This window comes from Cydia amplana, chromosome Z, assembly GCF_948474715.1.
Source record: "Cydia amplana chromosome Z, ilCydAmpl1.1, whole genome shotgun sequence".
NCBI classification, from domain to species: domain Eukaryota; kingdom Metazoa; phylum Arthropoda; class Insecta; order Lepidoptera; family Tortricidae; genus Cydia; species Cydia amplana.
This window is the reverse complement of record NC_086096.1, coordinates 2,173,653-2,194,487: the sequence shown is the minus strand read 5'-3', so window position 1 is coordinate 2,194,487 and position 20,835 is coordinate 2,173,653. Positions and strand designations below refer to the sequence as shown.

General features: G+C 41.7%; 2 protein-coding genes across 2 annotated transcripts in view; one reads left to right on the top strand and one right to left on the bottom strand.

Moving 5' to 3' along the window:
* Positions 1 to 418: 418 nt before the first annotated feature.
* Positions 419 to 8,393, top strand: LOC134660949 (SET and MYND domain-containing protein 4). The gene is made up of 13 exons (XM_063516835.1): positions 419 to 610; positions 806 to 983; positions 1,354 to 1,533; positions 1,915 to 2,067; positions 2,189 to 2,268; positions 3,052 to 3,173; positions 3,801 to 3,934; positions 4,330 to 4,583; positions 5,000 to 5,138; positions 5,690 to 5,891; positions 6,422 to 6,637; positions 7,177 to 7,324; positions 8,179 to 8,393. Exons 1-13 carry the CDS (start codon positions 419 to 421, stop codon positions 8,389 to 8,391), a joined length of 2,211 nt encoding a protein of 736 aa, XP_063372905.1. The 3' UTR covers positions 8,392 to 8,393.
* A 2,427-nt stretch (positions 8,394 to 10,820) lies between these two features.
* The window catches only part of LOC134661721 (uncharacterized), a 31,369-nt gene continuing 21,354 nt past the window's right edge, over positions 10,821 to 20,835 (bottom strand). The window contains exons 18-23 of the mRNA XM_063517898.1: positions 16,010 to 16,120; positions 15,416 to 15,568; positions 14,035 to 14,189; positions 13,004 to 13,165; positions 12,714 to 12,801; positions 10,821 to 11,042 (exon numbers count right to left, since the gene is read on the bottom strand). Coding sequence (XP_063373968.1) covers positions 10,845 to 11,042; positions 12,714 to 12,801; positions 13,004 to 13,165; positions 14,035 to 14,189; positions 15,416 to 15,568; positions 16,010 to 16,120 — 867 coding nt within the window. The 3' untranslated portion in view covers positions 10,821 to 10,844. The remainder of the gene's footprint in view (positions 11,043 to 12,713; positions 12,802 to 13,003; positions 13,166 to 14,034; positions 14,190 to 15,415; positions 15,569 to 16,009; positions 16,121 to 20,835) is intronic.

Sequence of the window (20,835 nt, the reverse complement as noted above, 5' to 3'; positions counted from 1 at the left end):
ACCTGATCGAGTATCTCTGGATGCCAACAGATGGCGTTAAAATTAATCCGTGACGACAGCTATTCCGCCACTAGATGTCGATAGGAGTATCATAACGGGGTCAATATTACCACAGTATTTTGAACCGTTACAAGCCTATGTGTGTGTCCCACTGTTGGGCAAAGACCTCCCCTCTCCTTTTCCAATCCTCCCTGTGCTGAGCAAGATCCCGCCAATTGCATCCAAGTCGTCCCGCCATCTGTTTCTCGGTCTGCCTCTGCCTCGACTACACTGGGGATGCCAGCTAGTGGCTATTTTGGCCCATCTGCATCCGACAGACATGTCCAGCCCAGTCCCACTTTAGCCTGGCGGTCTTCACCCCAACATCAACGACTCGGGTTTTGGAGCGAATCCCACTATGTAATGCTTTTATTACAGAATGTCCAGATGCCCTCAACCAGACGCAGCATACGCAGCGGCATGCTCAGCCCAAACCCTGTGCAGCGCCGCCCGCGGCTTCCTGAGAGCATTACTGCCAGAGCTGGCCGCCATACCGGCGCCGGAGTGGCTACGTGCACTCGAACCGTTATCCGACGCGGGAAGGCTGCAAGCGTGCAGGGACCATAATGAGGTATGTTTGAGGTTGAGGTATGAGGCATGCTTGAGGTATGTGACAATGGAGCATGACGAAAAAGTTGTTCAATTTAGGGTTTAGGGAATTAAGAATGTTAAAGTATCAAATAAGCATGAGCTCTATGGTTTACGATGAATGCTAGTGCTGCACTCTGGCGGCAGAACATTGCAGTAATACCCCCTATTGTTTCAGTTAATGGACGCCCTCCGCGAAGTGGTATCCCGCGTCGCCCCCGTCTACCGCGGCAAAGACGCTCGATTATCAAGAGAACGGAGAAAAGCTGCAGAACTGGAACTGAAGGATGATGTAGATGCTATAGAGAGAGCATTGGCTTTGGCCAGTGAGGCTGTCTTGAAAGCACCTACTACTGGTAAGAATTTCGACTATATTTTACTCCTTTCAAACTTTTCATTCTAACATCAGATCAGTTTCATAGTAAGGGAAAGAGCACCAAAAGAATGAAGAATGAAGGCAATGCAGACATGCTATAGAGAGGGCACTGGTTTTGGCCAGTGAGGCTGTCTTGAAAGCACCTCTACTACTGCACGTCGGAAGGGTGCTGACCTGTAGCAAAGAGAATAGAGTCTGTAGCGAGTGTAGCGGCACAGTTGTTGCAAAGATTGACTTCGTCAGTCACCTGCGAGCGCACTATCGACACTATCAGCAGTAGAAAACTGTCGCTGTGGCCAGAAACGGCTAGGAGATGATGATGATAACTACTAAAATCCTTACATTTTTAGATGACGACGACGAAGCAACCCTAGCCCTGGCCCTTTGGACGCGTAGCGCCGTCCTGCTCGCACGCCCACGTCGGACAGGGACGGCTGCCGCACTAGCAGATCTGAGGCTGGCGCTGCGCTCGCGCTTGCCCGCGAAGATGCGCGCGCACTATTATTGGAGGACCGGCCACTGCTACAGAGGTATCATGTTAAAGTTTGTCTTTGCCATTACATTACATTCGAACAACAATGAAATGTAAACAAAACAGTTCCACAGATAAGATATAAAATGACACGCGATTATCGAACAAGACAAACATAGTGTTGCTAACGCGCCATTTTCAAATTTGGCAAGATTTGCTTGACCAACTATAGATTTGGTATGAAGATAGTCGGAGCACATGCAGTGCAAGTGTTAAATTTTAAATAAAACTTCTATAAAATTATGACGTATATAACACTTGCACTGCATAATATGTTATCAAAATCGTTGCAGACTTTTCTTCTAACTCTACGACTTTTTAAAAACGCCGCTCTCTGAACCTAATAAATAAAACAGATAAAATACAATTTTTATCACAGATTGCGGTGAGCCCACTCGCGCGAAGGTGTCCTACGAGCTGGCGCTGCGTCTGCTCCGGGCCGATGACAACACGTCGAGGGAGCGGCTCCAGAAGGACCTGGATTCGTTGGATTTTAACCAGCAGGCGCCTGGACCTGCTGAGAAAGTGCCAGGTAAAGATTTGAACGCAGATTAACTTAACTACAAGATGGGACTTAAGAAAATTCGCGTTGACTTCACATCGCGCTCCTGTACTATCGACAAGAAGTAAAACCCAGATTATCGCATTTTCAGAAATCAGTCTCGTGGGAGGCTGCAAGCCTAACATGCCAGCATTATCAAAACATATCAAGATTGTCGAAGAAGAAGGAAAGGTACCCAGTGATCACGTTCTACTCCTACAAATTAACAGCGCCATCTAGGGTTCGATCAAGTATATAAAGGGTCAGATAGATGGTGATGTTTACTAGGGTTTCCCGGGAATTCCCGGTTCTCTCCATACAAACTCAGTACCGGGAGCAAACCCTAATGTTTACTCCACAAGTTAACACATAAAACAAAGTCTCCCGCCGCGTCTTTCTGTATGTATGTGTGCGATAAACTCAAAAACTACTAAACGGATTTTCATACGGTTTTCACCTATCAATAGGGTGATTCTTGAGGAAGGTTTAGGTGTATAAAATGTTAAGGTTTTGCTTAAACCGTGCAAAGCCGGGGCGGGTCGCTAGTATATTCTATAATTAAATTTGATGTCGATTTTCTATTTAGCCTAGAGTAGACATAGGTCTACACAGACTCAAGCATCATCATCATTATCACCATTATCATTATCATCACCATTATCGTCATCATCATCATAATATCAGCACTTTATCACCAACTGCTGAACATAGGCCTCTCTTCTAGTACGCCACTTGTCCCCGTCCTTAGCTAATCTCATCCAGAAGTGACCCGCAATCTTCCGAATGTCTTCCATCCAACGAGCCAACGGACTCTATGCGCTTATTTCACCCGAGAACAGCCACCATTCCGTCATCACCTCCATCACTCTGCCTGCTATAAGTAGAGTCAAATCCAATCTAATTCTATTCATTGGAAATTGTTTGAACCTTCGGCTGTACGAATTTTGTTTCAATTTCTATTATCAATTTTGACAGGGTCGTTTCGCAGCAGCCCGAGCGCCATTACACCCAGGCGATATCATCTTGGCCGAAAATCCATACGCGGCGTGCCTGCTGCCTGATCATCTCGGGACACACTGTCTACACTGCTTCACCAGGTAAAGTTAATAAAAAACAAACTGTAAGTACAATTTAACTTACTTAATTACTCATCATCTTTCTCGCGTTGTCCCGGCATTTTACCACGGCTCATGGGAGCCTGGGGTCCGCTTGGCAACTAATCCCAGGAATTGGCGTAGGCACTAGTTTTTACGAAAGTGACTGCCATCTGACCTTCCAACCCAGAGGGTAAACTAGGCCTTATTGGGATTAGTCCGGTGAGTCCGGTTTCCTCACGATGTTTTCCTTCATCGAAAGGTGTCTGATAAATATCAAATTATATTTCGTACATAAGCCCCGAAAAACTCATTGACCTGGTACGAGGCGGCGTTTGAACCCGCGACCTCCGGATTGCAAGTCGCACGCTCTTACCGCTAGGCCATCCAAACTTTTCAATTATGAATTGTGGAGAATGTGTACTTCTGTATTTATGAGAACTCCGCGACAGTACGAGCACTTACTAATAGTTGGTCAAACCAATTTGTCAGTAAATAAGAACCAAAAAAACTCTACTCATCCTTTTCTTTTGGGTGTTAGTACTAGTGTAAGACAAAGATAGTATGGTTCTCTCTGTCTATGTTTGAAATGAGACAGTCCTTTGACAAACTATATAAACTTTTTGGCAGGTTATCGCTCTGCCTGGAAGAGGCACCAGTATGGTGTCCGCGCTGCGCAGGAGTGGCTTTCTGCTCTTTAAGTTGCCGCGAGAAAGGCATGGTGTACCACCAACATGAGTGCAGCTTCCAAGACTTGTTTATCGGTAAGTCTTCCTCTCAAACTACGGAGCTGACAGGTAGACCTTGGACTCAGACGTATTTTGGACTAAGTATACCTACTACTTTTAAGAGATTGGAAAAAAATTGTAACTATAAAGACATGGAGTGGATGAATGGTAAACGTAGGGTCTTTGACGAGCAGTGTGACACAAAAGGTTCATACCAGCGGCGGTAGCACAGTCGCATTTTTTTCTCTTGTCACTATGCCTGTCACGTTCTAACAAGTATGTAAGTGCGAAAGTGGTTTTGCCAGTCATGGCAAAACAAGGACCGTTCAAAAACCAAAATGTAACACCTATATATATACGCTTGTTTGATGCAAATAAACATTCATTCATACATTCCTGTACCATTTAACATGGGATTAAAACCATTTCAGGCTCCGGCATGTCAATCCTCAGTCACATCGCCCTCCGCATGGTCACGCAGCTAGGCCTCTCGGGCACTCTTGACGTGTATACACGCCACGTCTCCGGCGACGTCCCTTTAGCCCACGACGACATAGACGGAAAGAAATCCAAGATGAAATCGAGAAAGGAACGGCTGAATAGGAGCAAGAAGGGTTTGAAGATGGCTGAGGAAGAAAAGGAAAAATGTGAAAATGAGGAGGATTTAGATTTGAAGACGGCGCAGGTAAATTACTGATGAATAATATTGATTAGTTACAGGCCGGAGCTTTTGGCAACCTTGACGTTTTTACACGTCACGCCGGCGTTCTTTTAGCCCATGACGATATAGATGGAAAGGAATTCAAGATGGAGTCTATAACGGAACGGCTGAACAGAAGTAAGAAGGGATTAAGAGTTGAGGAAGAAAAGGAGAAGAAGAATTTAGATTTGAAGACAGCACAGGTAAATTACTGAAGAACAACTTTTATTTCAAAGACATAATGATAAATAATTGTTATACTATGCAGAAAAATCATCAAAATGTTGAAGCCCTTGTTTTGTCCTGTAATGAACTCCTGTTGAGAAGATTTTGATTCTATGACATTTTGCTACAAGTATAATGAAACGACCTATAACTTAAATTTTAAACTTTTTCCGCAGATATACTCCCTCTGCACACACGCCGAGCAGCGCACTGGAGAAGACTACGTGAAGAGACTGGTCGTTGCCGTTTTTCTGACAGAATGCCTGGCGAAGAGCGGGTTCTTCAACTCAGTGTCCGCTGACGAGCTGGAAAATGGTCAGTCAAGTTCCGGCTGTTAAAAAACTAGAATACTTTCCAAAAATTATTTTAATTTACACAGAATAAAAGTAACTCAGTTCAATAGAAAACTTTCATGTCCAACTACAAGTACGGTGAATATGCTGAATTGAATTGAATTGCTATGCTTAAATCAACCTTCGAATCAGTCTTCTGAATTAAGCAGTTGACATAAAACCAGAAGCACATCTTACGTAATTCGAACAGGTTCAACGTGGATTAAATTTCATTTTCACATCGGATCTTGTAAACTACATATCTCCACCACAAGCTAGATGAAACTAAAGGTCGGACAGACTGACATTCGAGGCTGTTAATACTATCAGAGATATAGGAGCGGCCATATATATATACGAATACATACGTGTTATAATTTCGCCATTTTAGTCAAGGTAAAAAGCCTATGTCTAGCAGTTGACGTCCGTGGCTGATAGGTAGATTCCATGTTGAGAGGTTTTTGAGCACCATGGCCGCTCCGATATATCTATTGGAACTCATGTTTCTGTATCATATGTATATACATTCCACAGCGCGCTGGTCAGTAACGGCCGTGATCATACGCAACCTCCAACTGCTTCAATTCAATGCGCACGAAGTGTTTGAAACATTGCGCAGCGGAGACGGGAAGGGGGAGGGGCATCTCTTCAGAGGCGCGCGCGCGCAGCATATCGCCGTCGCTATATATCCTGCTGGAGCGCTGTTTAACCACGACTGCTTCCCTGCAGTTGCTAGGTATTCTTTCTGTTTCTATTCCATGACCCATAACCACCTCGTGTGTTCTTTTATCTCTTTTGAACTCGTTCTCTTCTTATTTCACTTACTCAATATCTTGGGGCACGGCAGTGCCCCCGCCAAGTCGAGCAAAACAAAGAGGCACGGCCGTACCATCCTTTTCTCGAACCGATTCAGGCAATTTTCGACGTCCTGTAATTTTGTGCTGGATGAAGCTAGAACCCTGAATTTTCAGTAATCTATAGGGCTTAACATGCTTAAGATATATATTTTATTCCTCCCCTCAATGCTTTGTTTGTACCTACAATCTTTCCAGCATTATACTTATCCTTTTCTTTTCTCATTCCACTCTCCCATACTCTATCCCCCCACTATAATTATCAGTAAAACTATCGCTTTTACTATCACCATTGCTATCACTATCATCGACATCCTCATTCTGTATTTTCATTTAACTTCCTACATGCCATCTCTGCCTTTTCCATTTCTACCCGTCTTTCACTTCGCACTCAAAATCTACTTCATGTCAGGTACTTCATCGGTCGCCGCCTCATCCTAGCCTGCACTCGGCCCCTGCCCCCCGGGGCCACAGTCCCCGAGTGCTACGGCCCCGCGGCCTCGCTGCGCGACGTGACGTCGCGGCGGCGCGCTCTCGCGGCGCGGTACTGGTTCACGTGCGCGTGCGACGCGTGCGAGCGGCCGAGCGCATGGCCAACTATGCAGGAGAGCGGGGATCCTCCGCTAAGGTATGCCATTTTTGCCAACCATGCAATTACAATTACAATTGCAATAACAATTACAATAACAATTACATTTACAATCATGTTTACAATATTTGAAAAAGAAGCACAAGATGCAGTATTTTTTTTCTTTTGTGTCATAATAATAGTTACGACCAATCACAATTAATTGGCTAACTGGGTAAATTTTTGAATACTGGGTTTTTTCTACATTTGTATGTTTTTTTCTTTACTTATATGTATTTTCTTGCCAGTGCACCCCGATGCCGGCGCCCATATGCAGTGCCTTACAAAAGTTAACCCTTTACCAGGCTCACATTTCAAAAATGACAATCGAATGTCAGTCTTATCGAAAATAGAACACTTGTTTGAAGTGCCGTATGTTGAAAATATATATCCCATTGACCAGTAAAGGGTTAACCCCTCGTATGCGGCCTGTCAAATTTGATCATTGAAAAAGTGACCTTGACATTTAAAACAATAGATTTAAATTCTCACGCACGGATCCGTGTTTAAGCGTACGAAGGGTTAAATTATAATTGCAGATGTCCAACGCCAGAGTGCTCCGGCATGCTACCAGGATCACGCCAGACAGTTAAGCAGGCCCGATGCTCGGTGTGTGGCGTCACTTTTGACGCTACGACGCTCGAAAAGAGGATACATGCTATTGAAGATTGCCACAAGCTGTTTCAGGTAATTATAGGCGTGTTCAGATATATGCGAGCACCTTGGCCGCTCCGATACATCTCATGGTGATTGTACAAAAACTGGAGTTGAAAGCGACGAAAGAACACTATCCCATACAAGCGACGAAGACTATTTCAGGCAGGATGTGCTGTTCAAAAATTGTTTTATTACGTCTTTATTGTACCGCATTCAAGAAATAAATGATTGATTGATTGAGGTTGGAGGCGGTATTCCTTATAGACGATTTCTCTCCACATAGACCTTAATTGCCTTTTCTCCTTTCAGTAAATGGTACCCGTACCACGAATCACTGACAGTGTCAACACTGACATAATAACGGTAACGTCTACGTAATTTACTTTCTATACATCTCACTAATATGTCAGTATTATGAGCGAGATGCATAGAAAGTTACGTAGACGTTAGCGTATATGTCAGTGTTGACGCTGTCAGTGACTCGTGGTACAGTCGCCATCAGATATATCGGAGCGCCCAAAGTTCTCACAAATATCTGATCACGCCTCTATGGTCAAGGCGTTAAAGTGCTTGTTCAGATATTGTGAATACCTTGGCCGATATATCTGATGGCGACTATATATAGAAACATAATTCTTGCTGTTATCATAAGAGTCTTATTCAGTGTTGTAAATAACGCTTATTTTTAGGCTTAAAGACTCGAGCCCTCAAGACTCGTAAGTCTTGAAGACTCAACCATATTTGAGAATTGTATTTATTTATTTTACGCGTATATATATAAAAAATGTCTTTGCCGCCTTTGAGGCGTTAAGCCTCGAGAGTCTTAAGGGTTCGAGTCTTTAAAAATGAGCGTTATTCACAACACTAGTCTTATTTTATTCCAGGAAGGTGCTAGACTAATGGATGAGCAGCTAGTAGACGAAGCGAAATCCGTGCTCTGCGGAGCCCTAGCCCGTTACCACGAGACCGCGGCCGCGCCCCGCCGAGCCGCCTATCTCGCTCACGAGGCCTTAAGGGCTCTACTCACTTCTACTGGCAACTCCCACCTCGTCAAAGTGAAAGAGGGTGAGACGGATGTAGAAGCGAGCCAGAAATAGATTTGGAGGAAGAGAACCTGACTTTTACGAAGGTTCATTGTAAAGTGAAGGAATGACAAGAAACAGAGTAGATTAACAACAGGTGACGGTGAAAACTAGTATAGAAGTGGAATTTCAGCTTAATTTCAATTAATAAGTGAGACAGATATAGTATGAATGCATCGCGCTCTTCTAGCTGTAGTCGACTTTTGTTTTTTTCCCTTCTTTCTCTACTTTTGTGCCCTGAATTGCTTTTCCTTCTTTTTCAATTAAGACGGTTTAAACTATTTTGTTTTATCCGGTAGTTGACTTTTATGCAAGTACATAATTATATTGCTATGTAGGAATATTATATGATTAGTCCTAGTCCTAGCGTTCCCATGAAACCTATGTTACTAGCGACGCGCCCCGACTTCGCACGGGTTCCACAAAACCTTAACAAATTATACACAATTAAAAATCCGTTCCATAGTTTTCGAGTTTATCACGAACATACATACAAACAGACAGACGCGGCGGCTGACTTTGTTTATATACGGTGTAGTGATTGTTATCGTGTTATATTCGTATTGTTAACTTGTTGTTGATTTTTTATATGTTTTGTATTAAAATAAAAGACAATTATGTGTTAGTGGCCTTTTACTCGTAATTTCTAACATTTAATAGATTAGTTTAAAAAACAAAGAAAACAACCGGTCAAGTGCGAGTCGGACTCGCGTTCCAAGGGTTCCGTACTATTTTTAATAATGTATTTTTTATGTGGAACGTGAATATCTTTATAAAACATGTAGGGGTCGGATCAAAAACTAAGTAATTAAGTCTGACTCACGCTTGACGGCCCATTTCTAAGGTTTTCCTGTCATTCGCTGTCTATTTTGTGTATTTTTATTTTCAAAATTTTAGACCCAGTATTAAATTGTACAACGGGACTTAATCGCGTGGTTACGTTAACATGTTGATGTCAAGTTTAGCCAGTCTTCTCCTAGACCGCAGGAACAACGCCGTCCTCGAAACGTCGGAGGTAAATCTAAAAACTTGGATACGCTATTAAGTCCCGTTGTACAATTTAATAATGTGTAAAAATCGTGAAAGTATAAATCAGTATTTTAGTCCCAGTAGTTTCGGAGGCGGGGGATGGTCGGCCAGACAGACATACGCACGAGTGATCCTATAAGGGTTCCGTTCTTTCCTGAGGTACGGAACCCTAAAAAACTTCCAACAGGATAATATGTTCAGTGGTTAAAATACATCTAAATTTATTTTCTATCTTCTGGGGCAAGGGTCTCCATGTAGTCTCCATGTAGCCCGCGCACGCGCCGGTGCGCCATCTCGCGGTTGTCTTGGAGCATGTTGGGATGTTATTGAAGCTGAATACGCTTGTTGCGTCGTTGTGTGTCGTTAATAAATAAGTCAGAAAATTACACTTTTAAACGGGCTTTACTCTAACCAAAAACAAAAAGAAACGATTTTTCAGGTGTTCATTTCATCATTGGGAAATTTTTATCTAATTAAATTAAAAAAACTCTTAGGTGGTGCAAAAGCCAATTAGAAGACACCGATCGTCTATAAAGGTAGTTGAGTTTTGTTGACAGTTAAAAACTTGAAAGCAAATAGAAAGAGAAAGAAAAAACGTACAACAGAAATAGGTTTAGTGATTAAAATACATCTAAATTTATTTTTCACCTCAGCAGCTCGAACAAGGGTACTTTGCTACTTAAAAACAGTGAGCAAAATAGCATTTTGCTCACTGATGGGACAAAATGAGCAAAATGCCATTTTGCTTGAGGTGAAAATGTTGTGTACTACACGAGATCAAAGTTATTTACATCTCGTGCGCTTTTGAGTCCCTTACTACGCTCAAGATTCTAAATTAGATTCACTCGCTACGCTCGTGAATCTATTATAGAATCTTTCGCTTGCACGGGACTCAAAATAAGCACTCGAAGAAATATCAAACTTTGATCTCTTGTTGTACAAATAACTATTTTATCTTCTGGAGCAAGGGTCTCCATGTAGTCCTTGCACAGGCACGGCTGCCGGTTGTCCGGCGCCGTCTCCGGGTCCGGCGCGATCTTGTGCAGGTCGGCAACCTGCCCGGCGAGCCCGCGCACGCGCCGGTGCGCCATCTCGCGGTTGTCTTGGAGCATGTTGGGATGTTATTGAAGCTGAATACGCTTGTTGCGTCGTTGTGTGTCGTTAATAAATAAGTCAGAAAATTACACTTTTAAACGGGCTTTACTCTAACCAAAAACAAAAAGAAACGATTTTTCAGGTGTTCATTTCATCATTGGGAAATTTTTATCTAATTAAATTAAAAAAACTCTTAGGTGTTGCAAAAGCCAATTAAAAGACACGGATCGTGTATAAAGGTAGTTGAGTTTTGTTGACAGTTAAAAACTGGACAAAACGTAGAAAGAGAAAAAAAAAACTCACAACAGAAATACATAGATTTAGTGATTAAAATACATCTAAATTTATTTTGTATCTTCTGGAGCAAGGGTCTCCATGTAGTCTTTGCACAGGCACGGCTGCCGGTTGTCCGGCGCCGTCTCCGGGTCCGGCGCGACCTTGTGCAGGTTGGCAACCTGCCCGGCGAGCCCGCGCACGCGCCGGTGCGCCATCTCGCAGTTGTCCTGGAGCCGGGCAACTTGGGTCTCCATGTTAAGGCGGAGCTGTAAAGGTAGCATTCATAGTTAAACTTAAACAATTTTATTATCTAATACTAGGGTTTGCACGACGGATCCGAAATGTATGGGAAGATCCGCGGATCCGGATCCAGATCCGGATAATTGCATACATTTCGGATCCGGATTGCAAACCCTATCTAATACCTTTAAACGAGCAATTCTAACGATTTCGATGAAATTTACTATATGGGGGTTTTCGGGGACGAAAAATCGACGAATTGTATCTAGCTAGGTCTTATATCTGAGAAAAAGCGCATTTTTGAGTTTTTATATGTTTTCCGAGCAAAGCTCGGTCTCCCAGTTGTTCTGATATTAAAAGAATATATGTACCTGAAATAAATCGCGAAAGGAATTTAGAAAAGTAGGTATTATTAAAAAAAAATCATAGCTATTGCCGTTTGACTTGATAGATATTACGGAAGTTCATGGAGAAGTGGCATAAGGCCTGCGATTTAAAGTAATACACCTGAAAACTTCATAAAAACTGACAGGTTATTACTCGTCGGAGGTGATTATCAAGCTTATTTATACCTACAGCCGGGCTAGCACATGATTGGCGCGACAGTATCTCGCGGCGTAATCTACTACCCGTCCCTCCTTTAATTAACATAGTTAGAAAAAAGCGGCCAAGTGCGAGTCGGACTCGCCCATGAAGGGTTCCGTATTTAGGCGATTTATGACGTATAAAAAAAAAACTACTTACTAGATCTCGTTCAAACCAATTTTCGGTGGAAGTTTACATGGTAATGTACATCATATATTTTTTTTAGTTTTATCATTCTCTTATTTTAGAAGTTACGGGGGGGGGGGACACACATTTTACCACTTTGGAAGTGTCTCTCGCGCAAACTATTCAGTTTAGAAAAAAATTATATTAGGAACCTCAATATCATTTTTGAAGACCTATCCATAGATACCCCACACGTATGGGTTTGATGAAAAAAAAAATTTTGAGTTTCAGTTTATTCGAAGTATGGGGAACCCCAAAAATTTATTGTTTTTTTTCTATTTTTGTGTGAAAATCTTAATGCGGTTCACAGAATACATCTACTTACCAAGTTTCAACAGTATAGTTCTTATAGTTTCGGAGAAAAGTGGCTGTGACATACGGACGGACAGACAGACGGACAGACAGACGGACAGACAGACGGACAGACAGACATGACGAATCTATAAGGGTTCCGTTTTTTGCCATTTGGCTACGGAACCCTAAAAAGACGGGTGCCTAGTCTATCTCGCCGCGAGATACTGTCGCGCCAATCATGTGCTAGGTCTACAGGTAGGTTACGAGATTAGTAACCTAATACCTACCTACCTACCCCGATAGTGCAGAAAAAAGAAAGAGGCCAACTGATATGCCGTCGGGATTTTACTAAAATTGCGAAATTTTCACATTGGTAATTTTCGGAAATCCTTCATATTTTTGTATAGGAGTAGAAATTTTCCATTTCTACGATGAAAGATTTTCTCTTGTATCCAGTGTTTTTTTTTTTCCTAGAAATGTTAGATAGTTTCTGCAACTTAGGTACACATCTGTAGTCCTGAGTGCATTTTGACGCTGCTCGCCCCGCCGAAAGGATGCTCGCTACTCAGACTTAGAATGTATAGAATCGGAATCGGAACCACTTAATTTAATTTCGAGATATTAAAACTAACCTCTTCCCTTTCCCTGTCTGCGACCGCCACCTTCGCCCTGCTTGCGGCAAGTTGCCTCTCAAGCTCTGCGATGGTCGTCTGCATGCATCTGCGGATATAATAACAGTTATGCAATATCCGGCTGTGGAATGAGCAACCTAGCGTTTTCTTGAACGCTTACAGTATTATTCAAAAATGGAATGCACAGGTTTTTAAGGGATCGGCCACGTGTGTACTACCCCTAGATTTGCATGTATCTGAACGCCATATGGGCAGTATTTTCTTTATTTTCGAGTCCAAAAGAAACATACTTCCGAACAGTTTCAGTCCGCTGGTTGGCGCGAGCGATGGCCCTCTCCGCTTCCTCTTTTATCTTCTGCTGTTCGCCCAGCAGTTTCTGGTTCTCATTAATCCTCTCCTGGAACCGGTTGCCACAGGCAACCAGAGACTCTTCGAGACGGATGACGCTATTCCTGTAACAAAATAGTCATTTTAGGGTTCCGTACATCAAAAGGGAAAACGGAACCCTTATCTAGGAGCACTTTGTTGTCCGTCTGTCCGTCTGTCTGTCAAGACCCTTTATCTCGTGAACGCGTGGAGGTATCAAGTTGAAATTCAAACCATGTACTCAGGTATATTGTCCCTTGAAGCAGTGAAAAAATGAAACTTCTAAGTTACGTAACGTAATAATACGGCCGCAATTGACGTATATTTCGACACTCTCAAGGGAATCTAAATTGATAGGGTACTTCGCGTTGACCAAGACTATGAAATTTGACAAGTAATATCGTCTTACCTACACTACAAATATGTACAGGGAAAAATCAGAACACTGAAAATGTATAAAATAAAAAAATTGTTAAATTTGTACTGAACCCTCGGTGGGCGAGTCCGACTCGCACTCGGCCGGTTCACTGAAAATCCACAACATAGCGAAATTTTGCTAATCCCTTGGGCTACTTATGAATATTATAATTATTATAATAGTATAGTTAATTATTATAATATGAAAATAATTATGAATGAATATTATAATATGCATAACTAGCACAAGGGATTAACTAAATTTGTCCCCGACAAAGGCACGAAATAATACTTTTGAGCATTTCAAGGAATGAGAGCTGAACACAATTTTTCACCACTTCACCAACTTTTCCTTCAAAAACCAACTTTGAAATAATTTCAAAATTTCCCGTCAAACCAAACATCAAGAGTTCAAAAATCGTGGGTTCAAACCAATTGTGCTGTATAGAGCAGAAAAAATCGTGGTGAAAAAAATGCAAAAAGATGAATAAATTTTCGTTCAGGATCCTCAGGTGTCAGAGGTTACTAGTCTACTGACTTGGTTCTTTCCAGTTCGGCTTTCAACTTGTTGTTTTCATCCGCGAGCTGCGAGACCCGCTGCTGCGTGGCGGCCAGGAGTTTGCCTTCAGCCACGCGGTCTCCTCCCTGAGGCTGTCCCGTCGGCTGTTTCATTTTATACTCCAAGACAGAAATCTGTAAGCAAATTCGAAAAAAAAAACATTCAGGCGAAATAAACCCAATTTTTACAATGTGTTCTTCTGCCAAACTCCACAACAGCAACAGTTTGTTGGCAGAAGATTGATTACAGGCCCCGTAGACAACATGCCAATCGCTAACGCTCCGTAGCAAACGAAACGCATGTGTCACTGTCACACTAATATGGAAGAGTGACAGAGAAACACAGCGATTCAATGGCGAAGCGGTAGCGATTGTCACCTTGGCTAGGCCGCCAGATATTAGCCTAATAAAGAGGAATCTGATACTTTACCCCAACGGTTTCCGTTAATGAATCACTACTACAGAAACATTATGATACCGAAACTTAATCGGCATGAATCTTTTGAGCAATCTTTTGAGTTTCAAGCAAAATATTGAACTTTGCCTAATCCTTGTCACATATGTAGGTATAAGGGCCTCTGTTCACTTCTTAGCATAGCTTAATCCTGCTTCTGGAGTTAAACTTTTAGGAGTTTCTCTTTGTAAAGTACTTAATTATAGCGGTGCACCGTTAAATGACTAACTCACACCTATAAAATAATAGTAGGTGCTACAGTACAGAACGGAAACTTCCTACAAAACTGAAGATTGACAGCGATTCAGGTTCGAATCATGCTGTCCCTTTCTACGACACTACCCCTTATGACACTACCCCTTTCGGCTATTTATGGTTACCAAAATTCAAGTCATTATCTTATATGTGGTCGTACACGGAAAGGGACGTCAAGTTGTGTAAACCCTTATAATTGAAGGGATGTTTACAAAAACAACATAACTGACTATACTGGTTGACACCTGAAACTATTAACAATGTTCTTAAAAAAGTGTCAACCGCTCTAAGCAGTTATGTTGTTTTTGTAAACATCCCTTAAATTGCTCGGAGCAATGCTGAGCCGAACGGAGCCGAGAATGCCGGAAGGAGGAGTTTCGCACCCCTGACCTGGTTCCATTAATTGTCCGGATCTTCTTCTGGGCATTTATAGCTGTCAGATAACCTTAAATTATCTCTAGCGCATAATTATAGCTCGCTAATGAGCTGCTAAGCTCTATATTTGGCTAGAGCCTGCAGCTTCTGGGCAAGCATAAATGTTAGTGCAGTTTGAAGTTTTAGTAAGAGAGTCAACTGGTGAAACTAAACTTGTTAGAAGGATTCCGATCACCTGTCTTATACTTTAAGGCATTTATAGCAGTCAAGACCTTACCTTATCTCTGGCACATATGAGCTCCCTGGCCAGCTGCTCGGCCCTATGTTCAGCAAGAGCTTGCTGTTGCTGGGCGTCTCGCAGCTGACTGTGTGTGGCTTGAAGCAGCTTGGGTAGAGGTGTCAGCTCCTGGAGTTTCTCTTGGAACTTGATCTGAAATCACAAACAGTGTACCGTGAGCTCGAGCTTACTTTTCTGGGGGCCTAGCTGTAAAATTCCTATTGAAACTAAAATAATTCCATAGAAAAACAAAACCCGTCTGGATAAAATATGACTTAAAGCAGGCGTGGCTCACTCGCAACAAGTACCTAAAAGTACATCCATCCCACACCAATTTTGGTGGCTAGCCATAAGCCGCGCGTGGCGCTGGCGCCACCTAGCGGTCATATCTGTCCTAATCGTAACAGACGCGTTTTGTTAGAGTGAATCTTCTGTACCTAGTACTATTGTTTATATTCTGTGCTTAAAGACTGGAATGGGCAGGTTGAATCTCATAATTGATAATTATGTGTAGATATGCAGATGTTTTCAGCTAGCTGTTTACTTTTTAACTACTTAATCACAAATTGTGTATTGATGGAAGGTCTGACTTACCTTGACGCGCTGGATCTCAAAGTTGATCTGTTCTGATATGCGGACGTTATCGGCGTCTAACGCCGCCAGCTGCCTCGTCTGCTCCTCCGCTAGCTGCTGAGCTTGAAGGTACTGAACAAATATAACAGCATTAATACAGGACGTTATCAAATGAGGCTGAGTATTTGAAATTGGTAACTTTATGAAGTTCTCAGAAGTTTAATGAAAATCATTGAAATGGGAAGTCTCTGAAATTATTCCATGTGAAATTATCGCAATTTTCGAAAATATATCCGACGCTACAACTCCTACATCTGTGACGCCATAAAGCCAAGGAGTCCAAGGACAGACGCAGATGGAGGAACATCAATGAGAAATTGATCTCCCTGGTAAATCACAACCCTCTTCTTCTCTCGTGTCGAGGTTCTCCTAAACCTTGGATGCCCAAAAAGCAGCGGTGCTGTCAGCCCGGCCCGTGGCGTCTCTCAGATCAGATTCAGAGCAGGGGTGCGGGCACGCGGGGTAGTCCAGCAAACGCACCGTGGTTTGCGGTGCTGTGTCGCATGCATGCACATGCTCATTCACCCATGCTATGTTTACAACGGCCAACCTGAAGCATGTTTATCGCCTTCCAGATGGGCCATGGTTCTTTCTGGCCACTGGTAAATGGAAACAAAACACTCAGCAATGAGGAATACGACCAGGGACCGGAACCGGTTACCTTAACCGGGGTTTTTTATAGGGTTATTTTAGAAGTGGTTATAAAAACCCCTACCATAACGGTAACCGTCTGATAAGGTAACACTTTGATTCGGTAACCGTATCAGATCGAGTTAACCCCTGTTACCGGTAACCGAAATAAAAACCCAGTCTATTCTGTTACCTCATAATAAGGTTTTCAACCAGTTCAAACGATTGTAATCTTTACGCAGACTTAAATTCGACTTATTATTGAATAACCGTGGTTGGCATGGGCGGTCTATGAAGCCTCCAGCACAAACAAGTTTTTTTGCCGGTAACTTCGCTTATTGTCAATTCAAACAATATTGTACTTTGAGTCCTTAAGCTAAAATTGAAAACATAAGTGAGCGATTACAGTATTATTTTCGAGCCGCCGCGCGGCCATTCCTTTGTTTATCTTTATACCTGTGTGTTCCTATTGTTTTTGTTATTTCGGAGCAATTCTAGTTTAGAAATTTTTAGAAAAGGGGTTGCAAGTAAACAACATCATATCCTAGTAATATCTGCTATTATTTAGTTATATTTTATGCTACTTAGATTATTATTTTTATTTTCGGGTTCACACTTGGTACCTACAGATTAAAGACTGATTTAAAGAAAATTTTTCACCTAACTAGTAATTTTACTGGTACCTAGTTAGGTATAATTTATCTTAAGTGATTTAAAAAAAATATCACTTTGTGATAAAGATACATGCGCTAGCGGATTGTGGTAGATATTTTACCATTGTTAACAAATGACATATGTACTAGTTATTATGAGCTTATTTTATAATAAGCAATTAAAGTCTATTTTTTTATTCGGTAGACTAAAATGACATTTCATAGTATGAAATGAAATGACACATGATGTTCATACTATGAAATGTCATTTTAGTCTACCGAATAAAAAATAGACTTTAGTTTTCAGATGCGGTGAGTTGTATGAGCTAAGTCGTAATTTACCTTGTACCGCTTAATGCAGCGATCAGAAAATATATATCTATAGCAGTTATAAACTTATTTTAATACTACAAATCTTTCATTAATACCAGGGGGCTCAGCACGGTTCCATTTTTATCGACTATCACTATGCCCGTCACTTTCGCACTTACATACTTGTTAGAACGTGACAGGCATGGTGATAAACGATAAAAATGCGACCGTGCTACTAGGGCAGAATTCATTATACATATTCATTGGGTATCTATAACATTGGTATGTGAAATAATTTTGATTAAATTAAATAGATACATACATACTTAGTAAGCAGTGTTGGGCATTCAAGAATAAAATCATTATTTAAATAAGAATTCCTAAGAATAAAATCATGTTGATTTTATTCCCGTCAAAATTATTCAAATAATTTTGATCGGAAATAATTCGTATGTGAAAAAATTGAATAAGAATATTCTCATTCTTAATCAAATAAATATAATCATGATTTTATATTCTAAATAATATTCCTGGATTAAACATGTAGTCTGCGTGCCGTATAGGCGTTACGTATAGATAGAAGTAAATTAGACAAGAAACTAATGTTTCTTGACTAATTTATACCTGATTTTATGCAATAAAATCTTACAAATTTAATTTACTGCCGCATAGTCTTGGTATTAGATGATACCCGTATTTATTTTAATGTGATAACTAAATCATCAGGTACAATTCAGCTGCTCTGAACGGATGGTGGATAGCGAAACTCTTCAATGGCTCACTGTGCCTAAATTAATGTAAAAAATAAAAAACCGGCCAAGTGCGAGTCTGACTCGCGCAGGAAGGGTTCCGCACCATTACGCAAAAACCAGCAAATAAATCACGTTTGTTGTATGGGAGCCCCACTTAGATATTTATTATATGCTGTTTTTAGTATTTGTTGTAATAGCAGCAACAGAAATTAGTTATTTGTGAAAATTTCAACTGCCTAGCTATCACGGTTCATGAGCTACAGCCTGGTGACAGACAGACGGACAAAGGAGTCTTAGTAATAGGGTCCCGTTTATACCCTTTGGGTACGGAACCCTAAAAAAGATGTTTTTAAAGGTAGGATCATCATCATCATCATCATCATCCTTTCCTGGCCGGTTTCGGCCACGGCGACTGGGGTTGTACTGGTTATTGAGAGCGACGATCGTGGGCTCTTAGGTGGCTGACGTAGCCTATCTTTGCAGTGAATGCACGACCGCACTCACCGCAGGTCAGCACCCCTCCGATATATTTGTAGTTGATGACCGCAGGTGGTCGGGCCTTTAACTCGTCACGCTTTGCGTCGAGCTCCACTCGCCTCTGCTCTTCGAAGGCTTGCACTTTTGTGCTCACTGTATGCCTCCACTTCGGCCGATCTTGTGCCGAAGTCTCCCAGTGCGATGGTTCAATGTCACATCTCCGCATGTGGCGCTTCAGAACATCTTTGTATCGCAAAAGTTGGCCGCCCTGTTTCCGCTTTCCACTCTGCAATTCTGAGTAAAAGATGCGCTTAGTAACTCTGTTATTAGACATACGGGAGACATGACCACACCATCGCAGCTGGCGTCGCATTAGATAGGCTTCAATGCCGCTGACATTAGCACGGCGTAACACTTCTGTGTTCCTGACACGATCCGACCATGAAATGTTCAAAATGTCACGCAGGCATTTAAGGTGAAACCTATCCAATGCGCGAATATGCTTTCGGTAAAGGCACCACGTTTCAGAGGCATACAGGAGATTGGGCAGAACTATGGCCATATACACAGAGACCTTGGTCTGAAGCTTAACGTCATGTGAACGGAACACCTTGACGCGAAGTTTACCGAACGCAGCAGCAGCCGCTCCGATTCTGCTGTTGATTTCGTCGTCAAGGTGGCACATGGATGCTATCATGCTCCCCAGATACCGGAATCTGTCTACTTGCTTAAGGGAGTCGCCACCGAGCCTGATGTCAACGGGCGCTAGTGTCTCCAACCCCATGACTTCGGTTTTCTTAACACTGATTTTAAGGCCGAAGCGCTGACAGGACTCGTTGAGACTCGTCATAAGCGTTTGTAGACTTTCCGGGGAATCCGCTACAAAGCAAAGGTCATCTGCGTACATTATCTCTGTAATAAGCCACTATTAGAGAGATACTTTTGTGCGAGCCTTCAGTCGTGCTAGATTGAACACACTGCCCTCAGTGCGAAAACGAACATGAATGCCATCCGTTAACGTTTGCAAGGCATCTCTGACGACAACAGCAAAGTAAAGAGCGAAAAGAGTTGGTGCCAGAACGCAACCTTGTTTGACGCCACATGTGACACCAAAGTATTCAGATTGTTCGCCCTCAATATTTTTACGCCCTTAATACTCATGATTTTTTTCTGTTTTCGAATTATGTTTATAGTTCGTTTTTTTTTAGCATTAGAAAGAACTTGAAAGAAGGTAAGCGATTTTGACATGTCTTTTAATTGAAAAACACTTTTTTATAACCATAACTATTACTTATGAAAGCAGAAGACTATAAAAGATCGTATTAGATTCATAATTGTTACATATTTACCGTAACTTATTTTTAAAATGTGCTTTTCAATTAAAAGAGACATCAAGATTGTTTACCTTATTTCTAATGCTAAAAAAAATGGACTATAGTATGTGGTTTCAGTATCCGAGTTACTACCAAGACTTATCGTGTTTTTAAAAGCTCTTCTGATATTTAAAATTTGCATGTATTATTTAGACGGAAATTAACAGGTATTAATATCGTTTGACACAACGCTTGCCGCACGTGTTTAGCAAATGCTGACAAAGAATTCACCACGCCACGACTTAATCCTATTGTTATTGCCAATGAGTAATAAATGACGGTCTCAAGTGGAAACACGCCTGCAACTTTCTGCAAATCTATTTAATTATAGTGATAAGCGTAGGACTCTTTTCTTACCTGCAGTAATTTACTATCTCATTCACTTTCCGTAGGTGTGAAAGAGATAGCATACGTAAGACCTCAAGGCTGGTAGGAATAATAAACAAAATACATACTTAATACGCAAAGAAATATACATTGAACCATCATAATTATAATTTCGCAGTTTACTTTCTATGTAGCTTCATTATAAAATTATCATCACCGTTTCGAAGGCTTCAAAAAATTCAAATCAATCCGACCATTGAAAA

What these genes read in the sequence shown, in the direction of transcription:
- LOC134660949 (XM_063516835.1), top strand. Translation starts at nt 419, where the DNA reads ATGTCCAGATGCCCTCAACCAGACGCAGCATACGCAGCGGCATGCTCA. An exon ending in ACCTGCTGAGAAAGTGCCAG is followed by an intron (nt 2,068 to 2,188) that starts GTAAAGATTTGA and finishes TCGCATTTTCAG; the next exon opens with AAATCAGTCTCGTGGGAGGC. An exon ending in TAGATTTGAAGACGGCGCAG is followed by an intron (nt 4,584 to 4,999) that starts GTAAATTACTGA and finishes CTTTTTCCGCAG; the next exon opens with ATATACTCCCTCTGCACACA.